Raw genomic sequence first — 12,794 nt, 5'->3', positions numbered from 1 at the left:
CAATACCATTGAGAGTCTGTTGACTATAGATCCAAAGGTTGACCATACCTATAGCTGCCTCGAGAGTTTTAGAGAGCATGTAGATACCTTAGGGCTAGGCATGAGTTTATCTTTGACCCCATCAGAGCCACACATACACATGCCCATAGAAACACAAGCTGATGTCATCCCTAAACCCATTACCTGTCCCATAGCGTCTAGTAGTTTAACTCAACTATCAAGGGCAGTGCCAACAAAGCACTGTCCCATAGCGTCTAGTAGTTTAACTCAACTATCACCTACTAGTTCACGAGAAGGAGTAAGACGAATGAACTTTTCTTTGGAAGAACCTTGCAAAAAGACCTCGAATCAGGCAAAGAAAAATGGGGGGGCAGAAGGCGAATGAGAGCCTGGGCCAGTCGCTGATTAAGCAGAGAAACGCCCATAAGGCAAACAAGGATCAGCGTCACCAGCAGCGTAAGGGCGCTGTGGAGTCGCACATTGATGTGCGTGATTTGGATACTGTCATGGAGCAGGCCGAGCTCGCAGGCCGCATTTTCTCCTCTACCCATCCTCTTCCCGAGTTCCTGGTCAGAGCGTGAGTCTCTCATAATCCAATCAGTATGCTGTGGATTTTGCGTCTGATAAGCCCTATTGCCCGTTTCATCAGCGGTGCTCAAGACTCCGTGCAAGGCAGGGAAGCACTGTTTTCCATGGATTCTATTCCTTTTCAGTAAAAGGGATGTAATGTTTTTGTGTTCTGTATTTTTGTTTTCCTATCTAGGTTTTCCTACGTGTAGCATTTCCTATTAGCTTCAGCCTTTTGAGCTGGTTGGTTTCTTGTGGGGTTTTCCTGCATCATGAAGAGCTACGCATGCACTTTCTCAGTTTGAGTGAAGGGTCTGATTTGATTCCTATGATCATCTATGAGCTTGTTTTTGGCCTCTGGCTCTTGTTTGCAAAGTGATATTAGCTTATTGATTGAGCATTTTGAAATTCAACTTTTCCGACATTGTGGGCATTGCTATTCTTAGTGAATCTTCAGAAGATGAGATGCTAAGTCCGGATGAGAAGCAGAGGAAACAGAGGGAGGAGGAGGAGTTACACCAATCTAGTCTAAAAATTCCTAGAAGGTATGCACACACACTGGATGCTACATGTACATGAACCTGCTTTTCAAAGCTGCAACATTTTTTAAATCAATCTTCAATTTATTTTAGGCCAAAATGGCACGCTGCCATGACACCCGAAGAACTTGATACAAGGGAAAGGCAGTCATTTTTAAAGTGGCGACGTGAGATTGCAAGGTAATTCTGGTAGTGCTGGCATAGGTTTCGACAACTATAATTGTTTTGTAACATGCTGTAGAATTTTGCTGGTTGCATTTGGTGTAAGTTTTGGGGGTGCAAGACTTAAAACATGAATTTTTTTCCTTCGGAAAACATTTCTAATCTGAACTATTCTCACCTACAGATTTTGAGATTTACCTCTAAATTTGAAAGTTTCAGGTGAGAAGACTTACAAAATTTAGAGAAATTTAGTGTAAACACCTTTAAATTTAGTCAATTTACCTCAAAAATTTCTCATATGTAGGTTTGCCACGTTTTTGGGTTTTCTTTTTTGTGCACTTACATGGACTTAGGCAAGAAAGCACTATCACCCTGATTCACAAGTTGTGTGATCTCATCCAAGGGAAGACTTGGGAGCACATATATGTGGCGAAAAACACAAAGGGAAGAGAGAGGTAGGAGCAATAACTCCAGCCAATATACTGAACAAAACATTAGAGCTATAACAAAATCTGACACATAAGGGGTTATGAGTTCTAGGGTAGGGTTTTTGTCACTAGGCAAGAGCGCAAATTGTTGATTTTGTCAGACCGATGATAAGAGACCCTCTCTCTTAAAACTTAGTCCCTACTCAACCTAGTTAAAGCACGAGTTCTCTTGGGTGCACGATGACTCTCTCTATCTCTAGAGTCTCCCCTCTCTCAAGTGCGCTGACTTGTCTATCTAGAGCCCTCTCACAGAGGACCCGATTCTCTTTTTGTAGAGAGTCCCTCTCAAGAGGGACTTGGCAGAATTTCTTTCTAGAACAGAAGTTGACAATCTCTCTCTCTCTCTCTCTCTCTCTTTCTTTCAGTCATAGACAAAGGAGTTTGAGCAGCCTCCGCATAACAACACCAGAGGCACCAGAGACATATTGCTTGATCGGGCGATAGAGTTGGGGCGGTCCCGTCGCCCACGGATGAGAGGGCCCTTTCGATATTGACGCAGATTGCGATAGTAGATCCATACCATACTGGCGCGGCATAGGAGCTGTCCCGGATACGGATGTATATGTATATGATGCCTCGACTGTCAAAGAGCTCCATTGTATCAGCTCACCCTTTGTATTCCCCTTGTATCAGCTTTCACCCCACCCCTACCCACTATTTTCTTTTCAGTTCTTTTTACTTTTTGTACCCAGACATGGTATTAGATTCACATGTAACCTTTTGGTCTCAAGGTCATTTTGGACTTTTGAAGACGTTAATATACATTTCATTTCTCTCTATGAAAGAGGCTGATTTTTATTACTTGAAAGATCCCTTTGAATGCCTAAATGGTGCCGATTCTAAGGCCAAGTACATCACTGTTTACAAAGCAGGCCCGAAGGCATCAAACTGGAAAAACTAGATACAAACTAGCCACATGGGCAAACTGAAAAAACTGAAGGCTAGGGTAAAGTCCGCTCTTAATGAGAATAGAAATTGCCATGCACTCTGGCAAGCTTAGTGGAGAGAGCATAATAGCAGCCTTCATAAGATAGACACTTCCACCAAAAGCGCACTTTGCGACTGTGTATTAAAAACTTGAACTACCAAAAGCCACCAGTGGTGAAAAGGACACGGAGCATTTTCGACGCCGGGCATATGCGCGACAACTCATATTATCTAACAGTAGAAGGCAATGGATAAACAATTGGCGGGCATATGTTCGCCAACTAATATTATGTGACAGCAAATAGGGAGAGAGCAGTCGATGGTGAAGATGAGGGGTAAGAGACAACTGACATCACCACGAGCCTGTAGGAGATGCTACAAGGTGAGTAACAAAGTGCTGCCGTCACAAGATGGGCACCACGTGCCAATAGAAAAGAACAGACTGAACATACTTTTAGCACTTCAATAACAACTAGAACTGAAAGAGAGAGAGAGAGCACACGCGACACGGAGTGGCGAAATTCCACCCCAGAGAGTATTGGCCCCAAACCTTGCGTCCCTTTGGGTATTTCTTTATATTATTTGAACTCAGTACAATGCCGGTACTCGCGCTCTGCACCTTCTCAGTGAAGCATGGCTACGTGCCAAAGAATGAGCCCTAGCCTCATATTTAAAGGCCCTTGGCCATTAAAAGCACTTTACATGAAAAGCTTTAAACTCAAAAGCAATCGGTCCAAAAATAGGTGCTCAAAAGCTGTCAGCGTAAATCACGGAAATCCGTACAATTGTCACTCTAGCAGTCAACGCAAGCCACGTCATCATGTTAGCGCAAAATCCGGGTTTTTTGTACAGTTTTGCCACATTATCAACTCTCCACGCTGTCTTCTATGTGTGAGGGTCCAACTTTATTTTAATGCCTTTATGTCACTTGGGCCCCATCGGACGGGGTCCCATAAGTTGGTGGGAACTTCAACTACTTCTGCTTCTTAGGGTTTAGGCCCCTCAGTCGAGATCTGCATAGTGGCTCCGTTCTTCAGTGGCTTGACACGTCAGCAATTTGTGACAGCTGCACTGCAGCAGTCAAGGAGCTATCTGCCAAGAGAGATCATTTCACTTGTTGAAGGCGGCTCCTGAAGACTAGAGCTTGGAGGGGAACTCCAAGAGATAGTGAAGGAGGCTTTGATGATGACCATTTGAAACCACTGAAGCAACTTGTTGAAGGTGGCTCCTGAAGACCAGAGCTTGGACGGGAACTCCAAAAGAGAGTGAAGGAGGCTTTGATGATGACCATGTGAAACCTGTTGAAGCAACTTGGTAGAGCGAGCAGAGAGCAGAGTAGCAAGGCAGCCAACAAACAACCCAAGGCAAATAATGCAAGGACACTCAAAAGAAAGCAAAGAAGAGAGTGAAAGAAACAGAAAACGAGTGAAAACCAAGGAAAAGAGTGAAAATGGATTTCACCCAACCATCGTGGAAATTGTCAGACATCATGACCCTACATTTGCAGCCACACTTGCTGCAATGTCACAAATTGCAGACGTGTCAACCATTGAAGACAAAGCCAACGTGCAGATCGTGGGTGAGGGGTAAAACCCTACCAGAAGCAGAAGAAGAAGAAGACTTACCAACTTATTGAAGACCGATCGAGTGGCCCAAAAGTCATAAGGAGTTGGGATTAAAAATCCTAACCCAACCAACTTGCAGTTCAGTGGCCGAGTTGCCTAAAACATAAAATAAAGCGGAGAGAGACACACACACACACACCCTCAACTCAATGCGGCAAAACAAGTGGACGTGGATGGTGTATGGCAAGACCTGCATTTACAGAAATTACAGTTGATGTGGTAGATTGTACGGACAACCCTTCTGATGCATGCTTTTGACCCAAATGCTTTTGGACGACTTGCTTTTCATGTAATTGCTTTTCGATGAGGCCACGGGCCTTTAAATAAGAGTTGTGGGCTCTGTCTCTGGCATTCTACTTGCGGGAGAAGCAGAGCAGAGCCATAGAGTTGTAACTACTTGGAGCAATTTAAAGAAATACCGAAAGGGTCACCCTAGTTTAGGGCATTGCAGTCTAGGGGTGGAACTCCGCCACTCCGTGTCTCGTGTGGATTCTCTCTCTTTTAGTTTAGTTGTTTTAGAGTGCCTAAAGTCTGTTCCTTTCTGTTGGCACGTAGTGCCGCCGCGTTACATGCCGTGACGAGCATTCATCTAGAGCTTCCATCATAGGGCAATCTAGTCAAAGCCCCTCGTAACGTTGAGGGATGTCACGTGACACATCCAACCCTATGTGTCCGTGGACAAGCTACAACATGATCAGGGTTCAGTCAGTCCAGTAAGTCTAGATTAGAAGTGATCTCGCACTTTTGTGAGTCTTCGTAGACCGTGCATGCCCAGTTACTTAGTGTAGATGCATATCCTCTGGTTGCACACAGCATGATCATCAGTATTCCCTTCAGGATCCATCAGATTCAGTCAGGGGAATTTTCCAGTGCATTTAGCCTATTTTCCCTATTTTTGGTATTTTCACTTATTATTTTTAAGTGACTTTCCAACAAAAGTAGGTAGGCCAATTTTGCTAAGTTTGTATATAAGCAAACCCAAGTTAGCACTTTCTGGAGAAGAGGCTGCAGGAGCACCGCTCAACAGGCACCTTCTCAGCAGGACCCCAAAGGCTTCTAACGTTTTTGCTCCACATCATCTTGGCTAGCGTTTTTGGACAAGACACCGCAGATCAGCCAGCGTTTTGCATTTGCAGAGCCACAGCGACAAGACCACAACAGATCAGCCTAGCGTTTTTGCATCTGCAGAATCCCGGCGACAGAAACTCCATTTTCAGCCCTAGCGTATTTGCATCTGCCGGCAACCTCAGCGTTTTGTAGATCTATCGCGACAGAATCAGCCCTAGGACCAGCGTTTTCAGTTTTCAGCAGTTAGACATCGCAGATCAAGTTCCGAGCCTCGCAGATTTCACCTTCCCGTAGCAGTTCCTCGCCGCACGGTCAGTTTCCGCAAGGTTTATAGTTTCAGCCCGGAAAACGCAGATTTCAGCGTCTGCGTTTTCAGCACGTCGTCGTCCCTTCGGAGGAGGGTTTTACAACGTCTCTGGTGTCGTGTCTCTCTTCTCTCTCTATCTCTCAGTCTCACGCACTTGCACGCACAATGTCCATTCACTTTGTTGTGATCATAGCATTCTCTCATTAAGAAATGGAAGGCTCTACCTTCCATAAGAACAAAAGGAACCTTGAGCACAGTTCGGAGCACTCATCTTGAGCAAAGCGCAAACAATCATTCCGCTGCACCTAACATTGGTATTAGAGCTTTGGCAGTGTTCTGTATTACTCAAGGAAAGAAGAACCACAAGAATTTTTTTGCCTGTTGAGGTCGCACGAACCCAAGTTCGCTTGGGCGTGTCGATTCCTAATCGTGTTTTGTTGAAGAGTGACAGGAATCCCAAGAAAGAAGGGCTTGGCCAACCTCCCCTCGTGTCTCTTTTCACTCATTGAGAGCGGATCGTGCACTTAGCAGCCAGCCAATCGAAGTGAGGTGGGAAAAAGCAACCGTGGTGTGAGCGCAAGGCCGCCAAGGGGTGCGCCCGCAGAAAAGAGTAGAACTTGGGTGAAGAGAAGATCCTTCTCAAACGTGGTTTGCAAGCGAAAGAAAACCTCAAGAGCCTCAAGAACCTCAGGACCCTCGAGAACCCAAGAATCCAAGTTCCTCGTGGACTTAAGAACCAAGACCCTCAAGAACCCAAGTTTCTCGTGAACTTAAGAACCCCATACCACAAGAACCCACAAGAACTCACGACTTCAGAATGGTCATCACTCGAAGTGGAATGGATACTTTGCTTGGAGGTGATGAGCATGAGAGAGGCAAAGAAGAATTTTCCCCACCAGGAGGTTTTTCCGACCCTCCCCCTTTTCTATCTACTACGACAAGGATTGCACTAACTCCTATGGAGGCTTTTGACAAGAGGATGATAGACAAGAAGTTAGAAGACAAAGCAAGAGATGCCGAACGAGAAGCACAAAGAAAGACATGGTAGCCATAGAGCGCCAGTACCAAGAAAGAATGTCAGCCATAGCGCGTGAGAGCGAGCAAGCACGCTTGGAAGCCAAAGCAAGACAAGCAGAATATGACTGCGAGACCAAAGCAAGAATGCAAGAGATGTTGCGACTGTTTTCTCAAATGCAGACACACATTCAACAAGATCGGGAAAAGGAGACTCTCTCAGTCTCTTCTTCTCCAACGGATGATACACAGGATTAGCATGATTGTGTGAAGCGTGATGATGATTTGATTGACAATGACTTGCATGATGATTTGATTGACAATGACTTGCATGATGATTTGGATGATGATGATAAGTATGATGATGATAAGTATGATGATTTGAATGACAAGCATGATGATTTGGATGACAAAGATAAGCATGATGATTTGAATGATATTGCTAAGCATGATGATTTGGATGCCACTGACAAGCATGATGATTTGCATCATCAAGATGTGATTTCTCACAAGCATGATGAATTGCATGAAGATGATGTGATTGTTCACAAGGATGATGTGTTAGTGGATGCTTTTTCTAGCGAAGCTAACCTTGTTGTAGATTCGATCAATCACGAAGAATCGACCTTGGCTTTCGAGTCGAGGTCCAAAGAACCCCCACAGGACGATTCGATCATTCAGGAAGAACAGATCTTGGCTCTCGAGCCTAGGTCCAAAGAACCCTCACTTGAAGTATTATGTGTTCGCATGATTGATACGCATGCATTGTTCGAGTGTTTCATTCGTGATCGTTTCCTGTATTTTAGTCGACGTCTTTATGTGATCCCTTTTTCTAGGCATGACATATTGTATGTGGAGCACGTTTCTCTCATGGATGAGCACGAATGTATGCGGATTTTTCATGAAAAGCTGAAAAGTATGTATGTAAGAAAGTCACATTCCATGTCTCTTCCTTGGCATTACACAGTTGTAGAAAGAGCACATGAAAGTGTGAGCACCAAGCATGGGCATTTTCGTTGTGAATTGCCACAGTTGATTGCTCTAGATCATAAGAGAGAGATTCGATCGCATTGTTTGCATGTGTTTGATGAACGGCTTGTCACTCCGTCTCTACGTTCATCTCCATTGCATACACAGTCTTTAGAGAAGACGAGATTTTTTTCCTTCACTTTACATGGAATGGGTATGTTCATGGTTTTGTGTTGGAAATGGTTTCAGGAATTTTCAGCCATGGAGATTCTTGAAGAAGAAAGAAGCATGACACTCAATGAAGTTGAAGCATTGAAGGAGCCACAAAAGACTTTGTGTTGCTTTCGGCGCGGCCCAAAGAAACAAGGTTTGCAGACCTTTATGAAGTTCAAGTATCACATGATCCACACATCAGAGTGGGCCGGCGAAGAGTCCCTTCCAGGATTCCGGATGCTATTGGCGATCTCCCTCGACGCCATACAATTCGGTACCAGTACCTCACTTTGAAAAGGAGGGGATGTTACGTGACACATCCAACCCTATGTGTCCGTGGACAAGCTACAGCATGATCAAGGTTCAGTCAGTCCAGTAAGTCTAGATTATAAGTGATCTGGCACTTTTGTGAGTCTATTCGTAGACCGTGCATGCCCAGTCACTTAGTGTAGATACATATCCTTTGGTTGCACACAACATGATCATCAGTATTCCCTTCAGGATCCATCAGATTCAGTCAGGGGAATTTTCCAATGCATTTAGCCTATTTTCCCTATTTTTGGTATTTTGGCACTTTTGTGAGTCTATTCGTAGACCGTGCATGCCCAGTCACTTAGTGTAGATACATATCCTCTGGTTGCACACAACATGATCATCAGTATTCCCTTCAGGATCCATCAGATTCAGTCAGGGGAATTTTCCAGTGCATTTAGCCTATTTTCCCTATTTTTGGTATTTTCACTTATTATTTTTAAGTGACTTTCCAACAAAAGTAGGTAGGCCAATTTTGCTAAGTTTGTATATAAGCAAACCCAAGTTAGCACTTTTTGGAGAAGAGGCAGTAGGAGCACCGCTCAACAGACACCTTCTCAGAAGGACCCCAAAGGCTTCTAGCGTTTTTGCTCCACATCATCTTGGCTAGCGTTTTTGGACAAGACACCGCAGATTAGCCAGCGTTTTGCATTTACAGAGCAACGGCGACAAGACCACAGCAGATCAGCCTAGCGTTTTTGCATCTGCAGAATCCCGGCGACAGAAACTCCATTTTCAGCCCTAGCGTTTTTGCATTTGCCAGCAACCTCAGCGTTTTGCAGATCTATCGCGACAAAATCAGCCCTAGGACCAGTGTTTTCAGTTTTCAGCAGTTAGACATCGCAGATCAAGTCCCGAGCCTCGTAGATCTCACCTTCCCGCAGCAGTTCCTCGCCGCACGGTCAGTTTCCGCAAGGTTTACAGTTTCAGCCTGGAAAACGCAGATTTCATCATCTGCGTTTTCAGCGCGTCGTCGTCGCATCGTCGTCATCGACATCGTCACCGACATAGAGTGAGAATTTAGCAGATAGAAGATTTGCAGATTTCAGCCCTTAGGTCGACTTCGTCTTCACCGTCGTCATCGTCGACATAGCCTAGACTTGCATCAGTCTCATGCATACCATTTGTACCAGATTGTGCAATCATAAGTAGACCACTCTCGCCGACGAGTGGGGCCTCCGGAGGAGGGTTTTACGTCTCTGGTGTCGTATCTCTCTTCTCTCTCTATCTCTCAGTCTCATACACTTGCACGCACAGTGTCCATTCACTATGTTGTGATCATAGCATTCTCTCATTAAGAAACGGAAGGCTCTACCTTCCATAAGAACAAAAGGAACCTTGAACACAATTCGGAGCACTCATCTTGAGCAAAGCGCAAACAATCATTCCGCTGCACCTAACAAGGAATTACTACTTGACGTTTTCAAGAGACATCATAGGGAGGATTTGTGTAACAAACTGCTTACCTGTCAAAGCCCTGAAGAATGGAGTCAAACTTGCAGATGTCGGCCGAGGGGCCTAAACCCTAAGAGAACAAGTAATAGAAGAAGAAGTCCTACCAACTTATGGGGACCCTGTCCAATGGGGCCCCAACGACAAAGATTAAAATAAAGCAAGACCTGTACACACACATGCAAAAATTGATGACATGGCAGATTTTCGAAAATTGCGTTGGCATGATGACGTGGCAGGCTGTATGGATTTCCGCGTTTTGCACTGGCTGATGACGTGGCAGGCTGTACGGATTTCCGTGATTTACGCTGGCAGCTTTTTGCCTTTGCTTTTGGACCAGAAGCTTTTGAGTTTGAAAGCTTTTCATGTAACTGCTTTTTAGGCCAAGGGCCTTTAAATAAGAGGCTAGGGCTTATTCTTTGGCATGCTTCCTGGAGAAGGTGCAGAGTCTAGAGTACCGGCTTGTACTGTGTTGATGCAATATAAAGAAATACCGAAAGGGGCGTCAAGGTTTGGGGCCAATACTCTCTGGGGTGAAATTCCGCCACTTCGTGTTGCGTGTTGTCTCTCTCTCTCTCTCTCTCTCTCAATTCAGTTGTTATTTGAAGTGCTTAAAGTTGTTCATTCTGTTCTTTTCTATTAGTCTGTTCTTTTCTATTGGCACGTGGTGCCCGTCTTGTGACTGTGGTTATTTACGGGGGGAGTATTAAGAAGTCTGAGCAGTGGTTACTCTCAGCACCTGTAAACGACGCATGCTGCGGTTTGGGGGGCGTTTGGTTGTAAAAGGCCTCTATATCTCATGGCCCAGACCTGGATGGTTATTTGCGGGGGGAGTGTTCATCGGCAGCTTTATGTTTCTATGTCTTGAAACATGCATATGTGAGCATTTGTGTTGTATTATGATGTGCCAATTACTGAATATTCCTAATTGGATGAGATTGCCTGGGTATGTAATTTTGTTAGTGTATCAAGACACCCGTGGAAGATCAGTACGATTTGGGTGTGATGGCTAATTTTACTATGCCAGAATATCAAGAGTTTCGATCTGGACGAAAGGAGAAGCTAACTCCTTGATCAAAAGAGCAGAAAGGAGAAGCTAACTCCTTGATCAAAACAGTCGAAAGGAGAAGCTAACTCCTTAATAAAAAGAGCAAATTGATTGTCCCTCGGAATGTCCCTCGAATTTTTTTTTGAGCTAATTTGAGTCGTTTTGCTCGCGGACGATTACTCTCTTTCAAGAAGGGGATATGTAACAAATTGCTGACGTGTCAAAGCCCTGAAGAATGGAGTCAACTTGCAGATGTCGGGGCCGAGGGGCCTAAACCTAAGAGAACAAGTAACAAAAGAAGAAGTCCTACCAACTTATGGGGCCCCGTTCAATGGGGCCCCAATGACAAAGATTAAAATAATGCAGGACCTGTACACACACACACACACACAAAAACTAATTGATGACGTGGCAAATTTTCGAAAATTGCGTTGGCATGATGACGTGGCAGGTTGTACGGATTTCCGTGTTTTGCGTTGGCTGATGACGTGGCAGGTTGTATGGATTTCCGTGATTTACGTTGGCAGCTTTTTGGCTTTGCTTTTGGACCAAAAGCTTTTGAGTTTGAAAGCTTTTCATGTAAACCGCTTTTTAGGCCAAGGGCCTTTAAATATGAGGCTAGGCCTTATTCTCTTGCATGCTTCCTGGAGAAGGTGTAGAGTCTAGAGTACCGGCTTGTACTGTGTTGATGCAATATAAAGAAATACCGAAAGGGGCGCCAAGGTTTGGGGCCAATACTCTCTGGGGTGGAATTCTGCCACTCTGTGTCGCGTGTTGTCTCTCTCTCTCTCTCTCTCTGTCTCTCTCTCTCAATTCAGTTGTTATTTGAAGTGCTTAAAGTTGTTCAGCTGTTCTTTTCTATTGGCACGTGGTGCCCGTCTTGTGACTATTTGCCATGGTTTGTGGGCAATCCAAAGGACATACCCATCTTCATCATCCAGTGTTGCTCTTGCCAATCTTACTATGTATGTGCAGCGTGGGCTTCTTGCTAACCTTCGTGGACATTAGCGGTGGCATATCCATCCATCTGCTCTACGAGCATACATCCGGTTTGTGTTTTGATTCACACCATCTTGGTTAGGGCAGCAAAGGTTATTGTTTGCCAAGGGCAGCGTTGATCCACATTGCAATCCGCATCATGATTATCATCCATGTCACTTGGACATTTCCACATCAAGGAACTGGCGGAGAGGACAAGGGGTTAGAAGAACCCAGAAGAACTCAAGAGAACTGACAGATGTGGTAGAGAGGCCTAAAGGGGTCAGGGTTTTAAAAACCTAACCTTACCGATTTGAAGAGCACCGATTGAGGGGCCTAAACCTTAAAGACAAAAGCGTGCATACTGGCTAGCTGATTTCTGTAAATTGCGCTGACATGCCATGCGGCACTTCTGTACAACATTCCGCGTTTTGGGTTTGTTACAAGGCAGGGCAATTTTGCGCATGCTTTTGAGTGCTGATGCTTTTGGGAACTAGTGCTTTTGTAAGAGAGCTATGGGGTTGTGTTTTTGGGCATCCCTTGTACTGTTTATAAGTGTCTTGAGGGCCACTCAAAGAGAGTATATGGACGCAGAGTCTTAGAGAGCTAGACCATCGGGGAGTTGTACCTTTGCGAAGCAATAATAAAGAAATACCGGAAGGGGCGCTAGTCTTTAGGGCCAGTGCACACTGCATCTTGGGATAGAACTCCGTCGTTCCCTACCGACTCTCCTTCTCTCTCTCTCTCTCTCTCTCTCTCTCTTCAAGTTCAATTATTTGCAGATTTTGTTCGTGTGTTGCTACTGATTTCTCGCATGGAGTGTCCAAGCGTGTAACAATGGTAGCAGAGATCAGACGATTCTTCTTCTACGGAGGATCTGATTCTTTTTGCAACACATATGGGTTCTTGCGGAGAATCCGATAGAGACGACATCCCTCCAACTCTTAGTCTGCGGGGAGATGAAGAACAAAATCCTCGTGGGGGACGAGGAAACCAACGGAGATTCCAGTGGGAGTAAGGCCGGGACATTTCGGCAAATTTCCGATGGGGAATCTCGACATAGCGGAGTACAAATGTCAACTGCAAGTTGACACATGCATGAAAAGATTGATCACGTACATCAAG

The 12,794-nt window shown here is 44.9% G+C and overlaps 1 protein-coding gene across 1 annotated transcript in view; it reads left to right on the top strand.

The window, feature by feature from the left end:
- Nucleotides 1–294: 294 nt before the first annotated feature.
- Nucleotides 295–12,794, top strand: part of LOC147448565 (GTPase LSG1-1-like) — a 42,071-nt gene continuing 29,571 nt past the window's right edge. The window contains exons 1-3 of the mRNA XM_086521133.1: nt 295–577; nt 1,014–1,112; nt 1,200–1,286. Of these exons, the coding sequence (XP_086377259.1) occupies nt 363–577; nt 1,014–1,112; nt 1,200–1,286 (401 nt within the window). The 5' untranslated portion in view covers nt 295–362. The remainder of the gene's footprint in view (nt 578–1,013; nt 1,113–1,199; nt 1,287–12,794) is intronic.

This window comes from Adiantum capillus-veneris, chromosome 10 (genome assembly GCF_014529385.1).
Source record: "Adiantum capillus-veneris isolate H3 chromosome 10, ASM1452938v2, whole genome shotgun sequence".
NCBI classification, from domain to species: Eukaryota; Viridiplantae; Streptophyta; class Polypodiopsida; order Polypodiales; family Pteridaceae; genus Adiantum; species Adiantum capillus-veneris.
Note: the sequence above shows the minus strand (reverse complement) of the source record. Positions and strands in the feature narration are given on the sequence as shown.